Here is a 27,391-nt window from a genome sequence, read left to right on the forward strand (position 1 = left end):
CCGGAAGTTCCGTCCCCCGATTTCTCGGTTTGCGCTTGAATTCTGGCAACAACGTCGAGTAAAGAGCCGAGGTATGTGGGTATAGCGATACTCTCCAGGAACTGTATCACAGTGACGTAGATTGCTCGACATGATTTCGCTGCTTGGTGGATCAATTGAAAGGTTCCTTGAGGGACATATGGACGAACCGTCACGAAACGTTCATCTTCCCGAGCGCCATCATATGCATGTACGCTTTGCATACCTTTGAATATATACTGATTTCCCTGTCTTTTGTACATGGAGGAGGAGATTCTAAGTCTGGAAAGCTCTGAAGCGCCTGCCACTCAGCATTGTCGTTCCTCTTCACTCGCCGATCATACTACTGCAGTCTTAGAATAGCCCACGGCATTCCAAGGAAGGCTGGCCGCCTCTACTGACTTACAACTCCGAAGCTTTTAGATCGAGTCATGCTACAAGCGGCTTTCTCGCCTTTGCTTCTTCCCCACTAGGGCGTGGGGCTCGGCCACTTGTTGCCTTACATCTGGTTGCGGTTGATGTAGCTCCTGCCTTCCAGCATGCCATGATCCACTGCCCATTCATGCCAGCCATTCGCACGCGCTCCAACGTCACATACTTTACGCACGGAAGGGTCATTCCCAACCATTCCGATCATGCCTCACCATACCTGCATGTCGAACACTATCTCGCAGGCGCATGCATCAAGACATGTCATTTCGTCAATGGCGGAGGAACCCTCCGCAAACTCATAAATACCCTTCGATTTCGTCTCTATCCTGTTGTGCTTCAGCGCCATCCACTTTTTGCACTTTTCCCTCTGCTCGTCATCGTCAACATTCTCTTGCGGCAGGTCTGCAATGGTAAGCCTACCCTCGCAACCACTCTCATCGTTCATTCTTCCGAAGCTCATTATCCCCCCTCTAGGCTTACTTCTTCGGTATCCCAAAAGGACTCTCGCGCCGTATCTTCGAGGCTCCCAAGTCTTCTTCCAACGCCTACTACGGTTCCGGAAAATTTGATCTCGGACCTGGTGACATGGACTCTCGGGAAAAGTCCATGCACGGATCTCAAGACTCTCGCGAACGGAAGAATCAATCATTTGCCATAGTTCCCAGTGCCACCCGAAACACCTTCGTCTATGAACCGTCCATCTCGTCCAAGTCAGACCTTTTCTCCCTTTCGGACCAGCCTCCGAAACGTCAGCCTGACCCGGACTCGGTTTCTGATCTATCCTTCACCATTGACCACTCGCCGGCTCTCGCCAGCAGTAGTCTAGAGACACTTGGAAGCACGCTTTCCCCTCCACCTACTGTCTTAGATGTTTCAGACAGTGGCTCTCCTACCCACGACAACCACCTCTCTGCACTTATTGAGGCCCATATGGGCGGCTCTTCGCCTATCGGCATTCCCCTTCCTGACGGTAAGTTCCTTCAGACTCTATTGTCCCGCATCTACTGATTTGATCTTCCTTTGTTCCCAGGTTCTGTATCGGATTCAGAAAGCGACAGCAGCACCGCGAATGGAGGCTCCTATCGTTCTGACTCCCCAGGCAGTCCCCGCCAAAATTCTTTCCCTCCTCACCACCATCAATCCTCCGACCCCCATCCTCCTCGACCCTCCTCTCCCATGTACTCTAACCTTCATGAACCTTCTACCTCTTACTCTCCACCACGCGAGACCGTTATGTCTACTTCCCCTACTCATTACACTGCTTCTGACTCTTCGTACAACCGAAGACCGCCCGGACTCTCATCCTCACCGCCAGGCACCAACGGTTCCTACTTTCCCTCCTCTGCCTCCAGCGTTCCTATGCCATCTCAACGCCCCCGGCGAGATTCCTTCTCCGTTTCCCCTCCTGCGTCGCGATCACCACCAGACGCAGCCTTTGTCTCTCGCCGTAACTCTGTCGATACTCGTCCGCCTCCTCCTCCTTCGCCACGGACATCTCCCCAGGACCCCCGAGCAAATCCTGTCCCAGTCTCGAATAACTCGAGTGGGAGGCCGAGGTTGATGTCAATATCGACGAGGAATGTGAGGTGGGATCATAACCTCGTTTGTCCATCGCCTGTCCCGCTCGAAGAACGAAGAAAAGGGTGGTTCAATCGCCGAGGGTACGTCTATTCCTCTCCCTCCCTTCCCGTTCCTTCCACCATCCCACGCACATCTCCTTCTCTTCGCCCTCGTATCCCCTTCGCCCCCCTGTTTTGCCTTCGCCCCCCTGTTTTGCCTTCGCCCTCTTGCTGACTTGTATCTTCCCACTCTTCTCTAGTGACCAGCTCTGGACCAACTCAGGCTCCTACAAACCACCCATGCCAGGCGAAGAATACCCCCGCGACCTACACTTCTATCCCGAAGTCGGTCAGGGATGGATGAACGAAGACGGGACCAAGATCGATATGCAGCATAGGCTAATACCAAAAGTACCACAGAAATCGGCATTGAAGAGGCCGATGGTGCCACGTCATGCGAATACTTGGTAGGTAGTGTGGATGGTTGTTTGTGGGTGGTTGGGGTGTGTCGATATCGGACTATTTTTGGCGTGTTGGTGATATGTTCGGTTGCGACGGCAGTGGTGATTTTGGCAGTTGCTCGTGCGGAGATGATGTACATATATTATCCAAGTCGACGTCGCGGCGTAGTCGAGGCTCGCCACGGGGATATATGCGTATACGATAGCAGTGGTCCACGCAGTATTAGTTCAACTTGTATATGTTTCGCTTTTCTTTTACCGCACATACATAACTTATCCTTTGTATTCTTCCCCGTCTTCGTTTCTTCTCTTTGTAGCAGTATAACTCTATTACGATATTTATCTTGGTTTAGCACGTATCGGCTTGATGTGATATAAAATCGCCCTTTTCGTATCTGTTCTATGCACGGATGATGGAGCAACTGGGCCAGTTAATTCAACTACGGTGCGCACAAATATTACAGTCCAAGGGCGAATAATAGACATAGTCGGCGCACAAAATCGGGTATTGATGTCAACTCTTTGAGGAACACAACGTTGCCTTTCCACAGTGGCGTCCCATTGGACTTGCAATGAGTTAACCTTGTGGCGTCCAATTATGGGCTCGTGGGAGTTCTCAAGTTCGCCGGGCGCCAATATTAATTGCTCTGGTCCGTCACGATTCACTGCTACAACTTCACAACCATCAAGGACTGTAACGTCTACCCATACCTCATTTCTTTTCGATGTCCTCTGAGAACAATTAAGCTTTTACTCGCAGGCTCAAGCCAGTTCTGCTTCGTTGTTCGAGATTGTCTACCGCATCCATCTTTTGACCCTCGTGACACTTACTCTTCAGTCGTGTGCTGCACACTGCTGTCTTCGCCCCGTCTTGGGTATTCTGCGTCGAAGGTTCGTACACGAACGTTCCTTTTGTCCGTAAATCTCAGTCCGGCTACTCGTGGGGAGTGCGTTCCCGGACCTTTCTCCAGTCAGCCTATGTACACTTTCTCCTCTTGATGACAAAGAAGACGCAGATAACGTACTGGCCCCTGTTCATCTATTCTGAGACGAGCTCGGTGTCAACTTCTGACACTGTCAGAAGACTATGGGCGAGCATCTGCACGGCGTGGGTATCGAAGTTCGAGGCTTGTGGGTCAACGAATATAAAGGCCTCAGGAGTCAGCGTATGGGCAGAGTGTCGAAGGTTCATCGGAATAATCATCTTCTGCAGTTCCGCATACACTCGCCGCTGCGAATATGATCGTCGATTTTGCCTTTATCTTATGTTTCCTCTTGGGGTCTGTGCTGGGAAAGATCTTCAACAGTTATGCCGAGAGTGTAGGCACTACACAGTACGACTTTGTCATCGTTGGTGCTGGAGCTGGGGGAGCTGCTATGGCGAACCGCTTGACGGAGACGAACGTTTCGGTTTTGTTGGTGGAGGCTGGCGGCGCGTGAGTCTTCTCCTGACATACTCCTTGTGGTACTGTTCATGCCGGAACTATCTATATGTCGTACAGGAATGACGGAAATATCACTCTTGATGTTCCACTCTTGTGCACTCGGCTCACGCCGCAGACTCAAGTATGTTTTCTTCAATTTTGTCATTTCTGGATCAACACGCTTACGTCGTTGTAGTGGGATTGGGGATTCAACACCACAGCTCAGGATAATATGAATGGAAGGATCTTGCCCTTTCCACGCGGTATTGGTCTGGGTGGATCCACAGCTGTCAGTGAGTATATCTGTCTGTTCGCTTGCAGGCCAGCGAATCAAGCAGTATTATTATACTCCCTACGCAGACTGTCTTGTTTATACCCGCGGAACATTTCAGAATATCGATACCTGGGCTCAGATCTCGGGAGATGAGTCTTGGGGTTGGGACGCTATGCTTCCTTACTTTATGAAGGTAATATCATACCCCTCTTTCCGTTGCTAAATGCCAGTGGTGAAATTTGTTTATCGACTCACTTATCTCATGACATACAGAGCGAAAAATTCAATTTCCCCGTAGATGGCCATAACGTTTCTGGACAGTTTGACCCAGCGTTCCATGGCTTCGACGGTTTTATCGGCGTTAGTGTTCCCGGTGCGAGTCGGGCTATCGACGGGAAGGTCATGGAGACCACGCAGGAGCTCACTGAGTTTCCATTCAGGATAGACTGGAACTCTGGTACGTTGACTGCTCACTACATCAGAAATGTAAAGAGAATCTATTGATGCGGTTCCTATAGGTGAACATCTGGGTATCGGTATGGTCTCGTCTCGCCATAATCTCGTCCCCTTTGCTGCTTGCCCAACATTCAATTGACCCGTCGTGTCTTGTTTCTAGGATGGGTCCAAGCACTGATCGATCGTGGCGTTCGTTCCAGCTCCAAAGCATATCTCACCGCGGAGGTGCTAGCTCGCTCAAATCTCGACGTTCTCCTCAACTCTCAGATCAGTCGTGTTCTGGATACGACCGGGGGTTCGAATGGTACCATGAGCTTCACCACTATCGAGTTTAGAGATAATACCAATGGTAAGTTCTCCCTTGGTATTTTTCTTCTCTAGCCCCGCGCTCACCTCCTGATCAGGGGACATGCATAACCTCACTGCCAACAAGGAAGTCATCCTCTCTGCCGGTTCTGTGAACACTCCCGTTATTCTCATGTACTCTGGCATCGGAGACTCCACCCTCCTATCTTCCCTCGATATTCCGACACTAGTCGACCTCCCTGCCGTAGGCCAGAATCTCACGGATCACGTTGGTGTCTCGTCCACATGGCGCGTGAACTCCACCTTAACCTTCGACACTGTCCTTCGGAATCAGACGCTAGAGGATGAGTTGGTGGAGCAGTGGACGCGGAATAAGACGGGAATTATGGTAGACACAAGCGAGAATCATGCTGCGTGGTTAAGAGTCCCTGAGAACTCAACGTTGTGGAGTACGTACGGCGATCCAGCGGCGGGGAACATAACAGCGCATTACGAATTTTTGTTCCAGGTAGGTGACGAACTTGGTTCGTCTCAGTCTTAGCGGCTAAGATGCTTCGTTGGGTAGAATGGACTATCCAGTGTCACCACTGATGGAAATTACTTCAATTTTCCTGTTGGCATGGTCTCCCCTGCCTCTCGTATGTCTTTCTGATCCGTTTTCTCCGCTCATTTCACTGACAGTCGTTCTACTTTGACTGCAGGTGGATCTATAACTATCAACTCCTCAGACCCCTTCTCGACCCCACTCATCAACCCTAATCTACTCTCTGAGCCTGTCGACTTAGCTTTTCTTCGCGAGGGAATCCGATCCTCCCGCCGCTTTATCGCTGCGCAAGCCTGGGATGGATACTTCCTAGAAGCCCTGAACACTGCCGAGACCGACGATGAGTTGGATGCGTACATCAGAGAGAACGGGGTCAGTTTCTTCCATCCTGTGGCGACGGCGGCGATGGGTGAGTTTGGGGTTGTCGATGTGAACTTGAAAGTCAAGGGAGTGAACGGATTGAGGATCGTCGACGGTAGTGTTATCGTGAGTGGTTTCACTTATGAATGTGGCGCATAGTACTTACTACAATCTACTGACGATGCTCCTTTTTTCTCGGTGTACCCTAGCCGAGGCTACCAGCTGCTCATACTTCTGGTCCGATTTATGCCGTCGCGGAGAGAGCGGCTGATATTGTGAAGGCCGAGTATGGATTGTGAAGCCGCTCGGCCTTTTTGAGGACATTATTTTTCTCTTTCCTTGCGATTGTCTACGAAGTTATCCATATGTCGTTCACTATCCAAACATTAGGATGATTGTCCCGAAGTGGTCTCCCAAGTGATCAGAACATCCATGTCGCCAAAGCTCGTAAGAAAGGACTTCAGCAAGTATACATCCACGAGCAGAGGGACATGTAGGGGTCACTTGCTGAACTCGACTCAATCACCGGGACAGTAAAACGAACCGCTGCTTGATCAGTACTTATCCTACACATCACTGAACCATGTCTTCGATTACTAACACCAACGAGCCCAAGTGATCTTTTCGTCCTCGGTGTGTCACATATAAACAAGTTTTGAGGCCTGCCCTGCTATGCAGCCAGACCACGGATCAGTACCGCTCTGTGAAGGTTGATACTGATGTCTCGACTTCGGCCAGCACGGGAGAGAATGAGACCAAAAGCAAATATAATAAATTAAGCATGAGACCCAAGATGAGAGTTATAAAAGGTATACAGCAATAACGACCCAAGAAGTAAAAGTACAATCTAACAATGTCCAATGTCCTGAAACAAATACCACCACGACTTCACATCAGCCTCGCAACCGTATCAATACGTCTCCGCCTCCCGCACATACACGCACAAGTATCCCCAATCGTTCAAGCCACGAACACCTCGTTCAAAATGCTGCTCAACCCGCTGTCCGGGTTCAAAATACCGAAGTGGCTTCCCTCAACCTCACGCAACTCCACATCCGGAGCCCAAGCCTCCAAATCGAAAGCCCTCGAGGCACCCTCGGCAACCTCTTGGGCCGCAACGCCATTGGAGGCACGTACGAGGACGGTGCGGGCGGCGGGCCAAGTTTGGTTAGCCAGTGCGCCCGAGCGTTCGAGCTTGAGAGTTTCCATAGAGGCACGAACACCCATGAGAACTAGAGACAAAGATGGTCAGCATCGGTAGGTAGTCAAATATAATCGTTCAAAGAACTGATCAAGGGGTCGGGACATACCATGCGCGACGTAGGCCTTGCAGAATCGGGCAACCCATTTAGGACCAGAGCCACCAGCAGTTGTCTTCTGGAAGTGGTCGGAGAACTGATGCGACACCTCTTCGGCATCATCCAAGGAACCACTGGTCGACATGTCGTTGATGACGTCCATGATCTATTCGGTATACGATATGATTAGCACATGGCATACAAAAGTAGGGGGTAGGGGAGCCAACGTACGTCTTGACGAAGCGTCCCATCGGTGATTCGTCTTTTAGTTTGCTCGACAAACTTGGGACGACGGAACAGAGTTGGTGAACCGTCCATCATGAGCAATATCTCAACAGTCTCTCCTTCCTTTTGGAGGAGCTGAGCAATCGTGAGGGCCACACAAGTACCTGAAAGCCGACGTTCTGCGTAAGCAATCGGGAATCGAAGACACAATACAAAACAGCTCACCGAATGAGAAACCACCGATCCTGTACGGCCCTTCAGGCTGGACTTCCCTGATCTTCCCCAAGTAGAACTCCGAAAGCCTCTCCAAGGTCCCTGTGATAGGTGCATCCGCCGTGTCCTGCACACCATACAATGGACAGTTGACCTTGCTCGCCATCTTCTGCATGACAAGAACACCACCGCCAGCGCCATGAACGACGAAGAGAGGACGCCCAGTGGTGACAGAGTTGAGACGAATGACGGTCTTGTCCATATCGGCTTCGAGAGTAGATGCTGAAGCGTCAGTGGATGACGGGCCGGAGGAGGATTGGGCGGTGGAGAGGGAGGCGGCTTGGCGCTGTTCGTCTTGCATAGCATGGAGCTTTGCGACTGAACAAAGTGGATCAGAATCGCGGCACAGTTGTTGAGGGGTGATGGGAGTGCTTACCGGTCATATGACTGCTCAACAACTGCAACTGTGTCGCCGTAATGTCAAAGTACTGCTTCAAGATACCACTGAGCCTGACGGAAGTAAGCGAATCAAGACCGTAGCTGGATAGCGGAATGTTCTCCTCCACATCCTCGACAGAAAGCGAGAGTACCATCGCACAAGCAGCCTGGATAGTCTGCTCGGTGGAAGCATTGGCGGCAGCGGCATCGGCTGTCTCCTTGACGAGAAGATGGCGAAGCGAGGACAAATGGTACTCCGGAACACCAACTGTGATAATGTGAGACGGATATGTGAGTATTCGAGAGAAAACAAATGAGAGTGGGACGTACGCTCGACGACCTTCTTCCAGTTCATGGGAGGGATGTACACGGGATTTGCGGCTGGAGTGTTCAAGGTCCAGATAGCATCGACACAGTGCTCGGCGAGTCGGATACCGGACATTCCCAGCGTCTTGTACTAGATGAGTTGTCTCAGATGCCGTGCGAAGATTGGACACTACTACGTTGCACATACCTTGTCTAAAGCAGCATTGCGTGCGTTGCCCGCGGGCATGCTCCGTACGAAGACACCACCGTCCGTCTACCATGGTTTGGTCAGCATATTGCGCGAGACAGTAAAAGGTGAAGGAATGCTCACGATGGGAGGCACGGTGACAGAGACAGTGTTGGATAGATGAGCACCAATCGACTCCATTTCTGTCTGAGCAGCAGAATAGTTCGCTTGACCTGAAGAGTGATATCATGAGAAAGGTGCGACAGCACAGGAATCGTCTAAGACATACCTGGAGATCCGCTGACCGTAGCCATCGAACTCGTCAAAACCAAGAAGTCCAGGTCCTTGGGGTTGACGGCCTCGAGCAAGACATGAAGACCCTTGACCTTGACATCATAGACTAGAAAGGGAGCATCAGAACGAGTGCTATGAGATGATACCGGAGCGTGAACTTACCAGTCTTCCAATCCTCCTCGGTTGTCAAGTTGGTGAACAGCTGGTCGTTGAGGCGAACCGCAACGTAGAAAACACCAGCAATACGACGAGGAGAGTTGGCGAACAGTGCCTTCGTCTTATCGGCGTCAAGACAGTCGACCGCCTCGAGGTCGATGGTGACGCCAGGAGTCTCGCTTAGGTAGTTGAGAATCTTCTTTTCGCGCATGAGACGACCGGCTGTGAATGACTGCATCCCAAAAATGTGAGTACGCGACGATAATTGATGCCTTGACGGAGCACATACGTTAGCACCGGAGCGAGAAGTCAACACGACGTGACGAGCGCCATTTTCCACCAAGCACCGAGCAATGCTCGCTCCCAAACCACCGATACCCCCGATAATGATATAAGAGGCGCGAGGATCGAATGCTGAGGTGCCGCGAATAACACCACCCCTTGTGATAGACAGCTTGGGGTCGACGTTGCGCAGATCCAACAACACCGCACGGTCATGAGTCGTACGCTCAGAGGCCTTCTCGTGTGCGGCCGCGAGATCCTGAAGCTCGTACGTGTCGACCGCAGGCGCGATCCCCGAAGAGAAGACTTCCAGAGCGGACTGGACCATCTCCTCGTCCTCAAGCAAGCTGGCGTAATCGACCGAAACATATTTCTGACCGCGGCGAAGCTGGCGAGGAAGATCACAGCCAACTTGGACGAGTGTACCCCTGCTAGAGAGAATCTGGACGGACTCCTTCGCGACTTTAGCCTCGGTATCGAAATTGAACACAACATCGACGCCCTTCGAAGCCCACTCGCGAGCGCGGAACGACCAGATATCGCACTCGTTGGAAGAGTAGACTTGAGCATCGATGCAAGCAAGAGATGGGTCTGTCGCGGTGACCATGACATCGAGGGATTTGGATTTGAGGTATGCGTAGGTGGCGATTGCGGCGGGCGAAGAGAGGCCGGCATGGATGAGGACACGAGGAGCTTTGACGGCAGCAGAAAAAATAGTCTTGGAGACTATGGACGAGATGAAGGCAAGACGGCCGACAACAGAGGCGGCTGTGGAGGATTGTAGGTCCTCTGGGAGCTCGGAGACGAGGGAACGCTTGCAGACGACGACGCTTCCTGGCTTCGAAGGTGCCACACCAAATACTCTACAGAAAAGATAAATCAGTATCTCGAGCAATGATAACCGTTCCATCAAAGACGTACCGCTTCCCTACGAGGCCTTCTCCGACAACGGAGGCCCCCGCGGCACTGACGATGCCCGAGAATTCGGCAAAGCCCGGGAACGAAGGTGAAAGGTTGAAGAACGAGACAGTAACTTCCACATCATCCTCGCCAATATCCGCCGGGAAAGCACGCCAGACCCTGGTGCTATCGAACTCCACGGGTTGGTCGCCACGTAGCTCGACTGTCGGAGGTTCGAGCGAGGTGACCACACGAGGAACGCGCATTTCGCCCTTCTCGTCGACCATGACCTCCGCATCAACCCACTTCAACGACATCAGCCTTCCATACACGAAGGCCTCCTGTTGCGAGTGGCTCCAGGACGGATGGAAAAGGACCATGTTCAACTTCCAGAGACTGAACTCGTGGCGGATGGAGCGGACGATACCGATGAGGGTCGTGTTGACGTCTTCGGTCTCGGTATAGAACCAGAACACGTAGGGCTTTGTCGAGTCGAGGCCAGAAAGGAAGTGAACAAGTTCGACTTCGCCACCGGCATCGAAACGGCGAACGACGGTGAAGTCTTCGGCTAGCGCTCCATTGATGAATGACGAAGCGTCGTCGGCCTCTGTCTTCGCAGGCAGCGAGAAAAGTTTCCCGTCCATGGTCCTCTTTTGGGCCAAGGCGTCCATGAACTCCACGGGACCATCGATCGCGACGACGGGGACAGCCGATTCCTCGTTGAATGGAGTGACGAGCTCAGAGGATGGGGAGGCAGAACCGACGGAGGACGTGAGAGCAGGAGTGCGCGAAGACGGCGAAGATTGCTGGGGTTCAGGAGCGAGTGCTCCTTGGGAGATGTAGGCCATATGTGATATGGCCGATCCGGACGATGTGATGAGGAGGGTGTCGGTGTATCCAGCTGCGCTCAGCGCAGTCTTCCATTCAGCAGGAGAAAGAGAGCAGTGAGTCGATCCTGGACGGGCTTCGAGGACGCCCATCCATTCGGCAAATGAACCGAAGATGTAGTCCATCCCTATGAGCATGAGGAATTATGAGTGATGAGGTAACGTGTTGAGAAGAGCGCAGGGAGCAACTTACAGATGGTACCGACCACACCATTCGAGAAGGAGCTTCCATCCAACTCGATAATCGCGAGATGGCCCCCAGGAAGTAAGAGATCATGAAGAGTGCTGAGGGTGCTGGAGATACTCGAGGTAGCGTGGAGAACGTCGAATGCGACAACGATGTCGAAGCTGGCAGGGTCGAGGTTCTGCTGCTCGATGGGGATGGTAAGATCGAACGCCATCGGAGTCATCGTGAGCCAGGGGGACTTGGCGGTCGATTCCTGAGCCAGAGAGATGGAGATGTCGGTGCTGACGTAGTCGACGTAGCAGACCTTATCGAGCCCAGCGTCGAGCATAGCCTGACCGAGAAGCGCGGTGAAGCGGCCAGTACCGGCTCCAACTTCGAGAACACGAACAACGCGCTTGCCAGCGGATACAGCGCTCTTGACGAGGTCGATGAACGAGCTGACGGTCTTGTCGAAAACGGGGCCAACGAAGGGAGGATGCTCGTAGATCTTGCTCATGATGTCGTCGCGGAACAGGAGCTCAACAGCCGCGGTAGAGGAGACCATAATATCTATAGACATACGGTGAGAAATGTCACTACGAGAGTCATATGCAGCAAACATACCTTTCTGTCCGCCACCAACACGCTCAGTCAACTCGAATAGGCTGCTGTATTTCTCCCTCATAGCAGGAGAAATATCCACGTCGGAAATAGCAGATGCGCCGAATTTCTTCGTCTGCTCTTGAGCCCATGCGAGATAGCGTTTACGATCAGGGAGCTCCGAGGTAAAGTCTGCAGGGAGTGATCTGAGGAAAAAGAAGTTATATGAGGTTGTGGTTTTAATAAATTAGATACGTACTTCAACGTTTCGCTGGTGTACTTCAAGGCAAGAAGGTCAAGCTTATGCAGGACGTCCTCCGTCTCTGAACCTGCCGCAGGCCCGTCTACGACTACCGCGCCCTCCAACTCGGTAGACGGCAAGGCACGAGGCTGCCAGTACATGTTGTAGCGCTCAGTTGGCCATTGGTTATCCTGGACGACCAAGGTGAAGTGAAGACCTATAATGGGATAGTAAGGACAAGGAGCTGTTGAAAGACGAAGCTGGAGTATTTACCCTCAAACGTGAACAGGACCGTGCCGTCTTCGGCCAAGATGTAGATATCGAGGGTCCAATGGGAGTTCGACCAGCTCTGGAGGATAGAGTATGTCTTGAAGAGTTCTGGGAGAACGAGGGGCGCCGTGCTACCATCGTTACGGTATGCGCGACGCAGCGAGTGAGGGAGCTATCAGGTATCCGAGGATAATCAGCAAGTCTTAAACGACTTCAAGATTTGTGGTCACTTACCAAGAATGCACGGTCCTTGCCAGCGACATTGATTTTGTCGCAAAGCTATGGTGAAGAGGTCAGAGTTGCACTGATATTTGTGCCAAGAGCGCGCGAACATACCAGGTTGTAAGCAATAGCAGACTAAGGAAGATGAGAAACGTGAGCGATCTAGTGAAGGAGAGTGAGCGTGATGACATACCTGGAAGGTAGCGTCCATCAGAGCAGGATGGAAATGGTAGTCTGTTTCGTTGAGACCATCGACGTGACCACGCATCCAGCAGATTGCTTCCGTTTCGTTCAAAGTCGCCTTCTCGACACGCATGAACCTACACCATTAAACGATAAGTAATGATATAGAAACGCAAAGATAAAAACGCACTCAGGCCCAAATTGCGCAATGCCCTCCAAGTCAGCGTACAATTCTTCCTTCTCGTGCGATTGGAAACACCTCGCCAGCACCGCCTCCACGTCGACCTTCTCAAGTGCACCGGTCGAAATCTCCGGCTTCCCATACCCGAGCTTGCCATAAGCGTGAAGGGTGTCGAACTCGGGGGCAACCCTCGTCCACTCGAGGTCTCCTTGCATGGTGAGGAGTGACGAGGACGACTTGACCCACCACGAGTTGTCGTCCCTGGCGACTTCGAGAGTACCTGGCGGGGAAGATTCGTCGAGGGTGTATGCGGCCTCAAAGCGACAATCCCAGACTTGCGTGACGCCGGGGAACTCGAGAGCCATCTCGATATAGGCAGCGGCGGGGATGATATTCTGAGAGATAAATCAGAAGATAAGTATGAGCAGGGTTGTATCATATGCAAGTCATACGGAAACGTACGGCGTGGTCGATGATGTGGTGCCCGATCCACGGCTCGGGAAGGTTCGGGCTGATGCGAAGACGAGACGAGTTGAGGGGTCGTTCCGCAGGGAGAAGACGCTTGAGATAAGACGCCTCTCTGGCAGCGAATGGCCAGAACTTCATCTGGAAAGGGTACTGAGGCCCCTCGAAAGTCGTGGCTGGGCTTCCGGATAGGATGTTGAAGTTGATCTTTGGTGTGCATATTACAATTTAGAATTCAATCGAAAACAACAGTGTGGAGCGATACTGACTGAGTTGACTCCGCAAACTAGCAGACGACCGAGCGCTTGGAGAAGTGTATGCACCTCGGTGGGCGGCTTAGCGCCCGGCTTGAGGTGACGAGCAGAAGGAGGGCGTTGACTACCTGCCAACGAGTCGAACGCACCCATTTGTTTGATGTACTGTTCGAAGATATGAGTACATCTGCTCGTCATGAAAGAAGGCGGAACCGCGATAGACATACCTGAGACAAAACGGGATGAGGAGCAATCTCCACGAAGGTCGCCTCCTCGCCGAACTTCTCAACAATCTTCGGAATGGCAGTGGAGAACAAGACGGGCTTGCGAAGATTGTTCCACAGGTAGTCGATCGAGTATTCTTGGGAAACAAACTCCCCAGTAACAGTCGACATCGTCAATGTAGTCGGAACGAATGAGCCGCCCTCGTACTGCTTGAAGATCTCCACCAACTCTGCACGGTATACCTCCTCGCAAGGATCGACGTAGGGTGAGTGGACGGCTGTGCTGACACGAAGCTTCCTAGCCATGACTCCGTCAACCCAGGTTTCGATGTGACTGGTGAGGATGTCGACGAGCTTCTCGGAACCAGAGACACCGATGTCGGTAGGACTGTTGAAGGCAGCGAGGTAGAGCTTCTTCGATTCCTCCTCGTCGAGGTCGGCGAGAGAAGAAGCGGCATCGACGTAGTCCTTCACGGCGGCGGCATCACAGCCTGAGACGGCGACCATGGCGCCACCAATATTGTCGACCTTGGCGAGAGCCCGACCACGAGCGATGGCGATCTTAACGACCATCTGTAAAACGAAAATAGCATGAGTATCTCAGTCTCAGACCTGATTCAATAAACGACCAAAACACCAGACTTACGTCACGAGGCATAGCACCAGAGGCATATAGAACTGCAGTCTCTCCAATGGAGTGACCAACGACCGCATCCGGACGAAGACCGAGGGATGTAAGAAGGTCGAAGAGTGCGACTTGGAAGAAAGTGATAGCGACAGAGATGACGTCTGCGGGCCAAGTGAGCTTCAGGTTCTTGAGGGGCGAGTCCTTCGGTGCATCCTTCACGAACAATCCCGTCTCCGCCAAGAACGACTTGCCCGTATACTCCTCGTGAACCTTGTCGCAAGCGTAGATAGACTCGCGGAAGGCAGAGAACGTCGACATCAGGTCTCTGCCCTGTTGCCAGTGCTGAGGCCCTTGACCGGAGAAGCAGTAAATGAGAGGGTTAGGGCGTTTACCGACCATAGTGGGGTCGGGGAATGTGGCGGTGGCGAAAGAATCGGCGACGGCGTAGGTCCTCCAGGGCATCTGACGAGCGCGACCCCCGAGGTGAGCGCTGAGAGCGAGGGGGTCCATGGAGGAGTATCCGTCCTTGTAACTCTGTACGAGGGTGTTGCATGCCTTAGGCGAGAGGGCACCTATGTCATGTCTACTTCAGCTGACAGCTCCAGGGGTAGGTAGTCGCAGCACAACGTACCAAGGGCAAACAAGAAAGGCCCGTCCTTGAGCATCTCGGTGTCTGAAAGAGCAGGGCGAGCTTCGTGGCCTCGAAGGACAGTATGTCCACAAGAACCTGTCACGGAGATGAGTTAGTGAATAGGATAGATGCAATCAGGAAAGTTGTACTAACCTCCGAAACCGAAACTGGAGATCGATGCGATGAGGCCTTGTTCCTTGTCGTAAGGAACGAAGTCCTCGACCTCGACCGGAACGCGCAGGTTATACCCCTCAAAGTTGATCTTCTTCGAAGGCGTCTTGAAGTAGCCGTTCGGAAGAATTTGCTTACGGTCCAACATCATGACGACCTATCATATCGACGTATCATCAGCTTACTTCCCCAATATCCATACAGATAAGATATGACCGTACCTTGACCAAGGAGCTCATGTATGCACTACGAAAGAATACGGTTAATCAGCTTGGGGCTATAATGACAATCAAACGATGAATCACAAACCCCATCTCTCCATGTCCCACATTACTCTTCACCGAGCCAATCAAAATCTCCCTACCCTCCCTCCCCTCCGCAAACAACGCTCCCGCAGCATTGGCTTCGAATTGATCGCCCACAACCGTGCCCGTCCCATGCAACTCCACGAAATCTGCCTGGTTCGGCTTGAGGCCGGCGTCGCGGTAAGCGTTCTTGATAGCCTGAGACTGAGCTTCGGGGCTCGGGGTAGTGAGGGAGCCCATGAGAGAACCGCAAGAGGTAAGGGAAGAGCCGACGATGGTGGAGTGGATGTAGTCCATATCGCGCACGGCGATATCGTGACGCTTGATGACCACAGCACCAGCTGAAAGAAAGCCATGTAAACAGTGTTAGAGCAACCTATCATCCAGCAACAAGTTGACGGGATCTGCACTGACCAACATCACCACGAGCGTACCCATTCGCGCCATCATCGAACGACTTGGAGATACCGTCGGGACTCAGGACGCCCAGTTGACTAAAGGAGGAAGTCTCTAATGGCGTCATGATGTAATTGATGCCCGCGACGACCGCCTGGTCACACTCGCCGTTCCGGATGGCTTGAACGGCAAGATGCATGGCGGTCAAGCTGGAAGAGCAGGCAGTATCGACGGGCAGGGAAGGACCAAGAAGGTCGAAGACGTAGTTGATGCGGTTGGCAGTGATGGCGAGGGAAGTACCGGTCATATAGTACGCTGCGAAGAGGATAAATGGATGAGAACGCTGGTGGAAAGGCAGATGAGTGGAACAGAAATACCTCCAGCTTGCGTAATGTCCATCTCGAAAGGTGCGCCTCCACCGGCTACCAGCAATATCGATATCAGATGTATACTACGGTCACGAAGAAGCGTAGGTACATACCACACCCGACATAGACGCCAGTACGTGAGGCACGATAATCGATGCCGCTCCGTTGGAGGGCATTGAACGCTTGGTGAAGCCTGAAGACATGACATTAAGAGATGCATACGATGGTGAGAGAATCGAAACTCACGAGACGAGCTGAGTGATTGCGACTTGAGCACCTTCCGCAGGAGTGATGCCGAACTCCTGAAGATCGCCGTAAGAGAACTCCGGAATGAACCCGCCTTTAGTCTGTTGTGAATGGAAGATGTAATGTTAGCGTCATGGATGTCGACGAAGTGTCAAGACCTGGCATAGAACGTACGGTGCAAATTTTTCCTGGAGCGGTACCATGGTACGCCTCGGCGTTCCAGCGGTCAGCAGGGACGGTGATGATACCAGAGCCACGACTCTTCAGAAACTCGTAGAAGGCCTCCGTGTCCAAGCCACGAGCTTCACCTCCGGGGGCAGAGATGGAAAGACCTGGCAGAAGGACAATGAAGTCAGAACACTGGGGAGTCTCGGATGGATAAAGGGATATGCTCACCGACGACGGCGATAGCGTGAGGGTCTGGGTTGGAGTAGCTGGGGGCTGACTTGGATGTCATATTTCGCGGTGGATATGAGAGTCTAGGAGGAAGTGGAACCGGAGCGAAGAGGAGCGGTCTGAGTGGTTGAGCACAAGAGACAGACTTGGAGAGAATGAGGGTGAGTGTTATCGAGGACGGGAAGGTGAAATCGTTATATACGCCCGCTCGATTGGATAGTACATTGGGCGCTGAGTGGAAATGTAAAATTATCAATATTTTGGCAGCTCGTGGCGAACATGATGGCCGTGTTTGGTCGCAAGAACAATCGAGAGTGAAAACGAATAATGATCTCAAACCGTTTTGCCGTATTCAAAGAATGATGGTGATTGTCGTTGTTCCTGGAAGCATCAATGAGGTTCCGGCAGCGACGGATGTCTTGATCGAAGAGGACCACAACGATCGCACCGTAGCTACAGTCGAGACCTCAGTGAGTGGAGTATTTTCAAAGGGCACCATTTGCCGCAGTCTGACGAGCTTATCCACAAAAATCCGCGAAGCGCGATCGAAAAGCCATCAGCGCTCTATTCACAACATTTTGTTCCTGCAACCAAGTCCCTGCCAATGCTGTAGTGCACATGAGCACCGTCTTACACCCGACGGTGATATGTGCATATGGTCCATACGCGAGCAGCTCAGGTTCTGCACCATAACTCGAAAACAGTACATCGAGAATGGTTAACTTTGGACGAACCGCGATTTCTCCCGGGCTGTCTTCGGGCTGCTGTCTCCCAAACTAACGGAAAATCAGACCTTTGAGACTAGGAATCAAAGGATTCCTGATTGCGGATTGGACTAGATGGCAGATGAACGTGTATGCCAATTGCAGGCCTCCACAGCCCCCATTATAGACGCAATCAGGACGGAGGTGCGCATGCGCCGTTCACCAGTTCTGCAATGTATCATAGGGTATCTTTGAAATGAGATTTCGACGAGATCCCATCAAGTTCAAGGGCGACTGAAAGGAGGACTGGAAGGATTCACATCAGCCTGCATCGACTGCATCTGCGCTGCGATCAGGCGACATATTGACATAGAAGCAATTTAGAGACAGCTTCCAACCAGTTGTCTCAACTTGACTTTTCGGATCAATACTGAGTGGAGTACGTACAGATCATCGCCTCGAGGATGTGCCCGTAGACCTGAGCTACTGATGACGAGTTGCTGTGATGAAAGTTCTTCGCCTTTGGGCATCGAGGACGATGCATGAGGCCAGAATACGAGCGTATAACATTTGAGGAAAGAAATTCGAGAGTTACTATGCTACAACCGGCCAGGTTCAAGGGACAGAGTTGTGTTCGCAAACGAGGGCGGACGCCGATGACGGCGAACAAAAAATGAGGTTATGCCCAATACGGCATACATGTACGCATCAATTCCCACGCTGGTATGTTCGGAACTGACCAGACGTTCCAGTCCGACTTCCTTCCGCCAAGCTCTGCGCACAATTATTATCGCGTTAACATTCCCCCAAAGCGATCATCGGGACCATAACTTACCCAAAGATTCCAGCATCATTTTGCGACATTTGGATTGGTCTGATTGATCTCTCAGGCAGTACAGTATGCGGCCTTGAGGTCTAGACAAGGTACGAACGCAATGGCTATGGACCTCCTAGGCGACAGAGTAAATGGAATCTGTGTACGTGTAGAAGTTCAAGTGAAGAGTCGTCACGAACACGAAAATACTGTCTCATGCTTCCTCGTATCACCCCCCGTATCTCCTCAGTCACTCGACGAACGATGAGTTCTTGTGCAGCTGGCTTTGAGAATGCATCTGAACAGCGTACACCCATCGACCTTCAGATTCACGGAGAAATTCCTTCATGGCTGAGTGGTGTTCTTTATCGAACGGGTAGGAGACTTTGACCCTCTCTGGTTCACTCTGTCTTCACGGTCACTAATTAAAGCTTCTCTCCATCACATCTGCAGGTCCTGGTGTTACTCGCATCCCGACTGCCTCAGATCCATCCAAGACGGTCGATATCAACCACTGGTTCGATGGTCTTGCTCTACACCATCGCTTTGAGATCTTCCCCGGCGGTCAACGCGTCTCATACCGCTCTCGAAAAGGCTCGGAGGATCTTGAGCGAGAGATCTCCGAAACTGGAAGCTACCCTGGTTTCTCGTTCGGACAGCAGGCGGACCCATGCGAGAGCATCTTCCGCAAGTTCTTCACCGTATTCAAGACGCTTCGCGGTGGAGCAACGGAGATGACCCCGGCAGGTATCAACGCCTCTGTGACCATGACGCCTAACATGCCTGGGTGGGAACACCACACTTCTCTTCCCGCTCCTTCCCCCTCTTCCTCTGGCCCTCGCTATCTCGTCGCGAAGACCGATGCAGATATTCTCCAGCTCCTCGATCCCACCACTCTCGAACCACTCGCCGCGTCGCGCTACCAGGATCTTAATCCAGCACTCGACGGACAACTCTCTGCGGCGCATTCCTGCCGCGATCACTCTACCGGAGACTTCTATAATTACTCGTGCAAACTCGGAGGGCGGTTCCCAACATACAAGATCTTCCGGATTGGCGGGAAGGATGGAAAGGTGGACGTTTTAGCCGAAGTCAAGGACGCGCCTGCTTCGTACATCCATTCCTTCGCGATGACGGACCGCTTCGTTATCTTGTGCGTTTGGCAGGCCCACATAACTCAGTACGTTCTTCTCTTTTTGCTTAGTTCGACGAACCGTTTACTGACGTGTTCTATTTTGCTGCAGGTATGGAATGTCCATCATCTGGAACAAGAACGTAGCCGAGTCCATCGATCAGAAATGGAATCCAAAGGCGGATACCCTTTTCTATGTCGTTGACCGCCACAATGGTGGCGTTGTGGCGAAGTACAAGGTTTGTCTCCTTCATCGCAAAGCTGAAACTGCCCTAGCTATCCTAACGCCGCTTTCGTTCCTCTAGACTCCGCCCTTCTTCTGTTTCCACCACCTCAACGCCTTTGACGACCCCTCCACCGGCGATATTGTCATCGACATGTCCGTCTACCCGGACAACTCCGTCATCAACCTCCTCGCCCTCGACAAACTCCGCAACCTGAACAACGATAACCACATGCTCATGGGTCGTGCTCGTCGTTTCCGTCTTTCATCCCCCACCACTCCTTCTACTGCTCCTACCGCCCGTGACGCCACCATTGACTTCACGCTCCCCCAATCTTCGAGTATCGAGCTCCCCACTGTCGCTCCTTCCGTCTACCACAAACCTTACCGCTACGTCTACGGCATGAACAAACTCGATCCGAAGCACCACCATACCTTCGCCGACGGTCTCATCAAGCTCGACATGTCCGCCTCCGCGGCCGATTCCCCCGTTGCGAAGACGTGGCGCAAGGAGAATCATACTCCCTCTGAGCCGATTTTCGTTCCGAGACCGGGAGCGGCGGAGGAGGATGACGGGGTGCTGTTGAGTGTGGTGTTGGATGAGGTGAAAGGGAAGAGTAGTATGGTCGTTGTGGATGCGAAAGAGATGAAGGAGGTGGGGAGGGCGGAGATGGAGGGGGTCTTCCCGGTTGGGTTCCATGGTGTGTTCAGTGCGAATGAGAAGAAGGCTCAGTTGTAGAAGGGGGAGCTTATGGACAACGATCGTTTCTCTGACTTTATTGGTTTACTACAACGTATCTTACAAACTACGAACGATTATGTTACACGTATTCTACACCAAGCAATCACATTTTCTAATCGAGACCGCGGAAAGGAGCATCCTCGTCAATTCCGGCCGTTCATGATACACCATGTACGCCCTGTCGTACCTTGGCGAAGAACGAGCTTTCAGGCACTTAGGGCCTCTAGGGTCCTCTCTATCCGTCAGGGGTCTCAGTACCACGTTCGTCTCAACACGAACTCTTCTAGCGCCTCGTACATTCCACGTCCCCTGATCGAAATATAGTCCTCGACGAAAGAATTTAAGATCTGGGTCGCAGAATAGATTCGTACAGTGCTCATGAACGAAATAGGTAGTAATAAGATTGCTAGTGTACCGTCGCTACAAATGTTCGTAAAGGTCGTACCAGGAGTCTCTATCAGACGAAAGTAGATGATCACAGAGTCCTCGATGACTCTGTCGCCGTAGTCTCAGGTGCTACAACACCCTCGACAGGTGGTTCCTTCCTCGTACTATACCCACTATCCCTCCCGCTCGATAGCCTCGAGGTATCCGGCCCACCCTCACCCTCGATAGGACCCTTCTCCAAATCAACCCTTGCCGCCTCAGGCTGCACACCCAACTCCAGGTCCGTACCAGCTACCAGCTCTGCGTTGGGTTTCCTCCCCCTCTCCTCAATCTCTTTCGGTAAGATATGGATCAGCCCCCAAGTCGCCAACGCACCCACCGCTAACCACGCAGCCGCCTCCACGAAAACCTTCGAGAATCCATCGCTATACGCCTCCTGCACATAAAGTTTCGTGCTATCATCCAACTGCCCACTACTCAACACAGTCGCCGGACTAGCCGTGATCGCGCTCCTCAACTCCTCAGATATCCCAGCGAGTTCGAGCTTGGAGTCTACGCGACTGTTGAGGACGGCTGTGGATATGGCGATAGCGATGAGAGCTCCGAGTTGACGTGCGAAGGTTTGGAACCCTGTCGCGGATGCGAGGTCGGGACGATCCGTGGAGAACTGGACGATCATGGTCGAGACGGTGATCGTCACTCCGACCGAAATGCCAACGATGACTTCGAAGCCGTATTGCTGCGAGAAGTTCGTGTCCGCCTTCAAGATCGATAATAGCCCTGCGCCGATTGGCCCCAAAGCCGACGCGAACCACATCAACGGACGGTAACTCTTCGTGAGTACGACGGCAGCTCCCGCAAATGGAGATAGGGTTCCGATGAGGACAAGTTGTGGGAGCATTCGGACACCGGAGGTGATAGCTGAGAGGAGATTGACGACTTCCATGCGTTGGGGGAGGAAGATCGTGAGGGTATAGAAGCCGGCGCCGAGGCAGAGGGTGAAAATAATGATAAAGATGAAGTTGCGTTGACGGAAGAGGCGGAGAGGGACGAGGGGTTCGGGATGTAGGGATTCGACGTAGAGGAAGGCGGGGAAGATGCAGGCGGATATGATGAGAGGGGCCAAGACGGTTGCGGACACCCAGGGAAATTCAACGCCACCAACTTGGAGCTGTGATTATAGATGAGCGGTCGCGCTGCCGGATGATTCAAAACAGGGAAAAAAAGCTTACAGAAAAGGCGAGAAGGACGCTGAACGCCAACATGAGGAAGCTTCCTACCCAATCGACGCGCCGTGCAACTGTGCTCCAGGTAAGAGAATCACGATGGGGGTCGCTGAGCCCATAAGCGAGGAGTGCGGTCCCAACCGCTCCAATAGGTAGGTTGACGAAGAAAATCCAACCTGATTGAGAGGGAAGTAAGACGATGGGTTTTGAAGAGCATCAACAAGATAACTGACCCCAGTGAATATTCGAAACGATGGCCCCTCCGACCAGAGGACCAGCAACGCTACTTGAAGCAAAGACAACACCGATGATCGGTGTGTACTTCGATATCTCAGCCTGTGAAGCACAAGCTGTCAATACACGAGCTCAGAATTTCCAGTCTGAGAGAACAAACGTACCCGTGGGACCATGGTAGATATTGTGACGATGACCGCAGAGTAGATGGCGGAACCACCTATGCCTTGAATCGCACGGAACACGATGAGCTGTATCATAGTCTTCGCGCCGCCACATGCGCCAGACCACAACTGAAAGGCGTCAAGAAATGGTCAATCGAAGAAACAAGTAGAGAATACGTAGTACACACCATAAAGAATAGAGACGAAAACACTAGTACGGGCCTTCGACCCAAGATGTCCGTGAATTTCGAAACGATGGGAAGAAACGCCGTGTATGTGATGAGGTAGGCCGTGACGATCCAACTAGCCTTCGTATAATCGTTGAAGTCCGAGCCAATTACTGGTAGAGCGACGGAGACGATTGTAGAGTCGAGTGCAGAGATGAAGAGGACGAGACCAAGCCCAATGAGAACGACAGTTCGTTTGTGGCCATGAATAAAGTAGTCCTCTTCGTTAAACATCGTCGAAGTCGCCGGAGCCGGAGTCTGGGTCGAAGGTCCATCCTGCGAGACCTTTACGTCTGTCGTGGTGGCCATAGCTGAAGCCATGAGATACGAAAAATCCGCAGAGGGATGTTGGAGTGATGGTGGGATATCGCCAAAGCACTCTTAAATTCAACGACGAGCGTCCAAGGCCGTACGTGCGTCTACTCTTCGTCAAAAACTAAGAACAAGGGCGTGGAGGGACAAAAAGTGAAAATGATGCGTGGACAAGGCATAGTTTCATATATATTGATGCTTCGGTGCAGTGTGTTGCTCAGTGTCCAGGCGAAGTGTCGCCCCCACCAGACTAAGGCAACACCCGGCCGCGGCCGGGTCGGTAACACATTTGTCCTCTCAAACTCCCTCTGAATCGGGCTGTGGCGCACGATGGCCTCTGCTCGCGACTGCTCTGGTCCGCAAACCACTTCAGCATCAACTGAGCAATGATGGGATCGTAAACTTCAACTGACGGATAGGGTGAGGTGAGAGCCTATTTATTGCAGCATGCTGCCGCACTAGTACTGCCTGGGGCAGTGATTGGTTTGCGTTAAACAATCAGCCAATTAGCGGTTCTAATCAAACGATCTGAAATACTTCACCAGGGGAAAGATCCCCATCAAGCTGCGAGCAGAGAAATCTTCGTGCTAGTTCGCGAGGAACATCTGAACAGTGGAACAGATATTTCTCTGATCAAAATGGCCTGAATGTTACGATCACGGTTGAAATCGTTTATATGGCTGATACGAGGGGCTGATGAATAAAATGAATACTTTGATCGTACCTCAGGACGGCAACGCGTAGAGGGTGCTAGCCAGAGTGCAGAACATGCATGAAGCGAACGTGTCACCCGAGTGGTCCATATTTGCGCAAGTTTGGCTTCACCGTCTCGGCCCGCAAGTATTCCCTGACAGCAAAGTGAAAGTTACAGGGCACACATGTGGGGCCTTCCCCAGAGTGTTCACCAGCACCTAGGGACCACCAAAATCTACGCACTTCTGGAAAAACCATCCGACGAAGGCAAACCAAACGTTATCCATCATGAATCCATAATCATTACATTTCACATAGATGCATAAGTATACGCCGCCGTACATACAATGCAAACTTCCACATAGCGCTCCTTTCCTCACTTCCGAGTGTAGTGCTCTAGTAAAGTAGTTGTGTACCGGTATACAAAGGGATTCCCGCGGCCCAGCTGGCCAAAGACAGAAGATTATATATGTAAAGATACAGCCACCTCTAACAATAAGTCAAGTCGCTTCAGCCGAGGCGTTTTGGTTTTGCGTTTAGGATGGTGATGAGTGGGGGGATAAGACGATGGAGGGGATATGTGTGAGGCGGAAGGAGGGTGAGGCGTCTACCACCATTCGCCCTGGGCCTTCATGGCGTCGGCGACCTACAGCGACAATCGAAATTAGCCATGTGGATATCTTCACGAAGACAGAAGATTAGGACGCACCTTGATGAACCCAGCAACGTTGGCACCAGAGAGAAGAGATGGGAGGACGTCACCAGAGAGGTCCTCTCCAGAGAACTTCTTACCAGCGTCGAGACAGATCTATAGTACGCCACATTCCCAGACAAGCATACCCGAAACGATGAAAAAAAATCAGACGAGAGAAAAGCAAAAAGCGGAGCTCCGAACGTACGTTGAAGCAGTCAGTCATGATGCCCTTGAGCTTCGAGTCGACTTCCTGGGGGGTCCAGGTGAGACGCTGGCTATTCTGGGACATCTCGAGACCAGATACGGCGACACCACCGCAGTTGGCGGCCTCTGTAGATGCAAGACGATACAAGAACTGACGTGAGTCATGCGTAGAAGGAGACGTGAAAAAGAAAAGTATGACGTACTGCCGGGAGCGTACCAGACACCACCCTTACCCTGTTTGCGGGTAGCCTCGAAGACGTCGATGGCCTCAGCAGTGCAACCCTAGAGATAACAGATGTAAACAACCAATCACGTTCAGAGACGAGAGAAAGAAACGCACCATGTTGGAGCCCTCGGCAACGATACGAACACCAGCTTTGACAAGAGCCTCCGCCTCCTCCTTCGACACCTCGTTCTGCGTTGCCGAAGGAAGAGCGATCTGGACGTTCTCAACGAGAGTCCATGGGCGCTTGTCAGCATGGTACTCGTATTCGCCACCCGGCGCGAAGCTCTGGTAAGATTCGAGGTATCCACCCTTGAGCTTCAACTCTCCAATCGCTTCCACAACCTCCTTCGAGAAACCCTTCTCGCTCTTGCTGATCAACGCACCCTTCGAGTCACTCAGCGACACGACGGTAGCACCGAGCTCGATAACCTTCAACGCCGTGAACTGGGCAACGTTACCCGCACCAGAGATGGCGACGCGAGTCGAGGGCTTGTCGAGCGAAAACTCTGGGCACGAGTTCTTGATCATATGCTCGACGTAGTAGATGACACCGTACCCAGTAGCTTCGGGACGGATGTGCGAGCCACCCCACGAGGCGCCCTTGCCTGTGAGGATACCGGCGAACTCGTTACGCGCACGACGGTAAGCACCGAACAGGAAACCGACTTCACGTCCACCGGTGCCGATGTCGCCTGCGGGAACGTCGGTGTCCTTGCCGATGTGGCGGGAGAGCTCTGCCATGAAGGAGTTGCAGAAGCGGCGAATCTCGTTGTCGGACTTGCCCTTGGGGTTGAAGTCGGAACCACCCTTACCACCTAAAATAAAGACAAGGGTGTAAGTACTGGTGTTTGAGGGAGAGATATGATACAAGGAGAGATGAAGAGAAAGGAAACAGGACGAAGGAAGACAGTCGAAAGACTTACCTCCCATGCTGAGACCAGTCAAAGCATTCTTGAAGGTCTGCTCGAAGCCGAGGAACTTGAGGATGGAAAGGTTGACGGAAGGATGAAGACGGAGACCGCCCTTGTAGGGGCCGAGGGCAGAGTTATACTACATACAAAATATGAGCGAGCGTCTAGTTATGACTCGACGAGAAAGACGGACCTGAACACGGAAGCCACGGTTGACCTGAGCCTTACCGCTGTCGTCTTCCCAAACGACACGGAACTGAACGATACGCTCAGGGATCTGGACGATCTCGAAGGCCTTTGCGTACTCAGGGTGTTCCGAGAGGAAAGGCTTCAAGCTTTCGGAAAGCTCGTTAAGTGCCTATGGAAAGCGCTTGTCAGTACAAAGTAGTGAACGATCTGACGAGTGCTTGGACATACCTGCTCGAACTCGGGCTCAGAGGGGAGATTAGACATTGTGATGGTGGGCGTTGGTGGAGGAGGGGGAGGTGGAGATGGTGGTAGGAGGTGGTAGTGAAAATTGAAGAGGGCGGGTGGAGAGAGCTTGTTACTTGTAGTCGGCGCATTACTTCCGAACGCGGGACGGAATTTTCAATGACGATCGCTTTGATCAGGAGGTCATCTTATCTCCCGCATGTTCTTTCTCCAGGAGCAATCTCCAACCAATCCGCGCACGGATAGGGCGCAGCGGACCTGGCCGGAGGGGAGATCGGCGTGCTTCGGAGGCCTGAGGAAGAGATCAATAACAGGCACCATCAGGAGAGCAAGCAGCTTACAGTTCGTGTGGCACCGAAACCAGCTGTGTTGCTCAGAAAAAGGAGATAAAGTCAGTAAATATAGAGAACGAGCACCCAAAACGACCACAGCGCAACAACACTTTTCGCCACGGCTCCCCGACGATACATCCCTCTGGAAACCGGACTCTCCCGAATGCTGCCCTGCTGTCAATTGAAAGGTGATTCGGGACTGATTCGGGCTGCGAACGGACGTATCGGTCGAAATGTCTGCAGCTGCAATCACGCTTGCCTCCTTAGCGGGACAATTTTTGGCGCGGCGAGCACCAGCGAGGACAGCACCACGCGCGAGGACTCAAAAGAATACGATGCACGAGGTTCGTCTTGAGAAAACATTTGTTGAGCGGTGTGGAGCAGCAGAGAGCAATGACAGGAGTTTCGGGAGAAGTTCATCCAAGGGCCGAATCTGCGAAGCCAGCGCTTTGAATTACAAATTGTGCCCCGGAAGCCAACGACCTCCGATCCTAACAAGGACAAACAACCGCATATCAACGAGCGGCCCCGCATCCCGCCGCCGGCCACTACTTAGCGCCCACAGCGAGCAACCTTGTGTAGTATCGAATTCTTGTGCACCTCTTGTCGCGCGATAAATCACTATTGTATGATACTGCCCATAAATACTCCAGATGACCGTACAGTGACCTGTCTCGCCGTACACTCACTACGTACAAGACAACTGCTCGCGCCACCGAGGCACAGAGCGGAACCAGGCAGAAGGCTGGGGATGAAGAAAAGAAAAG

The 27,391-nt window shown here is 52.3% G+C and overlaps 6 protein-coding genes across 6 annotated transcripts; 3 read left to right on the forward strand and 3 right to left on the reverse strand.

Moving 5' to 3' along the window:
- Positions 1 to 1,687: 1,687 nt before the first annotated feature.
- Positions 1,688 to 2,854, forward strand: STEHIDRAFT_149645 (uncharacterized protein). Its single transcript, XM_007308796.1, has 2 exons — positions 1,688 to 2,111; positions 2,270 to 2,854. Exons 1-2 carry the CDS (start codon positions 1,810 to 1,812, stop codon positions 2,478 to 2,480), a joined length of 513 nt encoding a protein of 170 aa, XP_007308858.1. The 5' UTR covers positions 1,688 to 1,809; the 3' UTR covers positions 2,481 to 2,854.
- An 855-nt stretch (positions 2,855 to 3,709) lies between these two features.
- Positions 3,710 to 6,133, forward strand: STEHIDRAFT_65485 (alcohol oxidase; the record flags this gene model as incomplete). The annotated part of the gene is made up of 11 exons (XM_007308672.1): positions 3,710 to 3,906; positions 3,973 to 4,036; positions 4,091 to 4,187; positions 4,255 to 4,361; positions 4,442 to 4,625; positions 4,687 to 4,704; positions 4,785 to 4,973; positions 5,029 to 5,438; positions 5,496 to 5,568; positions 5,632 to 5,960; positions 6,044 to 6,133. 11 exons carry the CDS (start codon positions 3,710 to 3,712, stop codon positions 6,131 to 6,133), a joined length of 1,758 nt encoding a protein of 585 aa, XP_007308734.1.
- Positions 6,134 to 6,585: 452 nt separating this feature from the next.
- On the reverse strand, positions 6,586 to 17,113 carry pks3 (polyketide synthase). Its single transcript, XM_007309059.1, has 34 exons — positions 16,968 to 17,113; positions 16,746 to 16,903; positions 16,572 to 16,672; positions 16,439 to 16,518; positions 16,335 to 16,379; positions 15,976 to 16,272; positions 15,566 to 15,902; positions 15,478 to 15,502; positions 15,239 to 15,413; positions 15,086 to 15,181; positions 14,473 to 15,026; positions 13,830 to 14,399; positions 13,618 to 13,767; positions 13,346 to 13,555; positions 12,893 to 13,278; positions 12,713 to 12,839; positions 12,634 to 12,654; positions 12,532 to 12,576; positions 12,301 to 12,469; positions 12,046 to 12,244; positions 11,811 to 11,992; positions 11,214 to 11,756; positions 10,155 to 11,148; positions 9,241 to 10,096; positions 8,958 to 9,183; positions 8,791 to 8,901; positions 8,646 to 8,734; positions 8,523 to 8,588; positions 8,339 to 8,465; positions 8,007 to 8,276; positions 7,583 to 7,948; positions 7,364 to 7,521; positions 7,145 to 7,298; positions 6,586 to 7,066 (listed from the first exon to the last, which is right to left on the reverse strand). The coding sequence occupies exons 1-34, from the start codon at positions 17,026 to 17,028 to the stop codon at positions 6,795 to 6,797; spliced, it is 8,220 nt and encodes a 2,739-aa protein (XP_007309121.1). The 5' UTR covers positions 17,029 to 17,113; the 3' UTR covers positions 6,586 to 6,794.
- A 1,455-nt stretch (positions 17,114 to 18,568) lies between these two features.
- STEHIDRAFT_124754 (carotenoid oxygenase) lies at positions 18,569 to 20,709 on the forward strand. Its single transcript, XM_007308797.1, has 5 exons — positions 18,569 to 18,595; positions 18,659 to 18,861; positions 18,939 to 19,665; positions 19,730 to 19,856; positions 19,923 to 20,709. The coding sequence occupies exons 2-5, from the start codon at positions 18,750 to 18,752 to the stop codon at positions 20,577 to 20,579; spliced, it is 1,623 nt and encodes a 540-aa protein (XP_007308859.1). The 5' UTR covers positions 18,569 to 18,595; positions 18,659 to 18,749; the 3' UTR covers positions 20,580 to 20,709.
- Positions 20,710 to 21,057: 348 nt separating this feature from the next.
- Positions 21,058 to 23,054, reverse strand: STEHIDRAFT_65995 (MFS general substrate transporter; the record flags this gene model as incomplete). The annotated part of the gene is made up of 5 exons (XM_007308713.1): positions 21,058 to 22,140; positions 22,202 to 22,371; positions 22,429 to 22,531; positions 22,594 to 22,722; positions 22,782 to 23,054. The coding sequence occupies 5 exons, from the start codon at positions 23,052 to 23,054 to the stop codon at positions 21,058 to 21,060; spliced, it is 1,758 nt and encodes a 585-aa protein (XP_007308775.1).
- Positions 23,055 to 24,250: 1,196 nt separating this feature from the next.
- STEHIDRAFT_103310 (glutamate dehydrogenase) lies at positions 24,251 to 26,980 on the reverse strand. Its single transcript, XM_007308798.1, has 9 exons — positions 26,634 to 26,980; positions 26,278 to 26,584; positions 26,054 to 26,218; positions 25,873 to 25,999; positions 25,064 to 25,764; positions 24,927 to 25,005; positions 24,725 to 24,849; positions 24,535 to 24,633; positions 24,251 to 24,471 (listed from the first exon to the last, which is right to left on the reverse strand). The coding sequence occupies exons 2-9, from the start codon at positions 26,311 to 26,313 to the stop codon at positions 24,433 to 24,435; spliced, it is 1,371 nt and encodes a 456-aa protein (XP_007308860.1). The 5' UTR covers positions 26,314 to 26,584; positions 26,634 to 26,980; the 3' UTR covers positions 24,251 to 24,432.
- Positions 26,981 to 27,391: the final 411 nt, after the last annotated feature.

Source organism: Stereum hirsutum, assembly GCF_000264905.1.
Source record: "Stereum hirsutum FP-91666 SS1 unplaced genomic scaffold STEHIscaffold_16, whole genome shotgun sequence".
Lineage (NCBI taxonomy): Eukaryota > Fungi > Basidiomycota > Agaricomycetes > Russulales > Stereaceae > Stereum > Stereum hirsutum.

Bases quoted from the DNA above. Each gene is read 5' to 3' on its own strand.
- STEHIDRAFT_124754 (XM_007308797.1), top strand. From the start codon at position 18,750: ATGAGTTCTTGTGCAGCTGGCTTTGAGAATGCATCTGAACAGCGTACA. The intron at 18,862-18,938 runs GTAGGAGACTTT...TCACATCTGCAG, and splicing joins TGGTGTTCTTTATCGAACGG to GTCCTGGTGTTACTCGCATC. The intron at 19,666-19,729 runs GTACGTTCTTCT...ATTTTGCTGCAG, and splicing joins TGGCAGGCCCACATAACTCA to GTATGGAATGTCCATCATCT.
- STEHIDRAFT_103310 (XM_007308798.1), bottom strand. From the start codon at position 26,313: ATGTCTAATCTCCCCTCTGAGCCCGAGTTCGAGCAG. The intron at 25,006-25,063 runs GTGCGTTTCTTT...TGTTATCTCTAG, and splicing joins TTGCCGAGGGCTCCAACATG to GGTTGCACTGCTGAGGCCAT. The intron at 24,472-24,534 runs GTGCGTCCTAAT...TTGTCGCTGTAG, and splicing joins ACGTTGCTGGGTTCATCAAG to GTCGCCGACGCCATGAAGGC.
- STEHIDRAFT_149645 (XM_007308796.1), top strand. From the start codon at position 1,810: ATGCCATCTCAACGCCCCCGGCGAGATTCCTTCTCCGTTTCCCCTCCT. The intron at 2,112-2,269 runs GTACGTCTATTC...ACTCTTCTCTAG, and splicing joins GGGTGGTTCAATCGCCGAGG to TGACCAGCTCTGGACCAACT.
- pks3 (XM_007309059.1), bottom strand. From the start codon at position 17,028: ATGACATCCAAGTCAGCCCCCAGCTACTCCAACCCAGACCCTCACGCT. The intron at 13,768-13,829 runs GTATGTCTATCG...ATCTTCGAACAG, and splicing joins CTCATCCCGTTTTGTCTCAG to TACATCAAACAAATGGGTGC. The intron at 10,097-10,154 runs GTACGTCTTTGA...TCTTTTCTGTAG, and splicing joins GAAGGCCTCGTAGGGAAGCG to AGTATTTGGTGTGGCACCTT.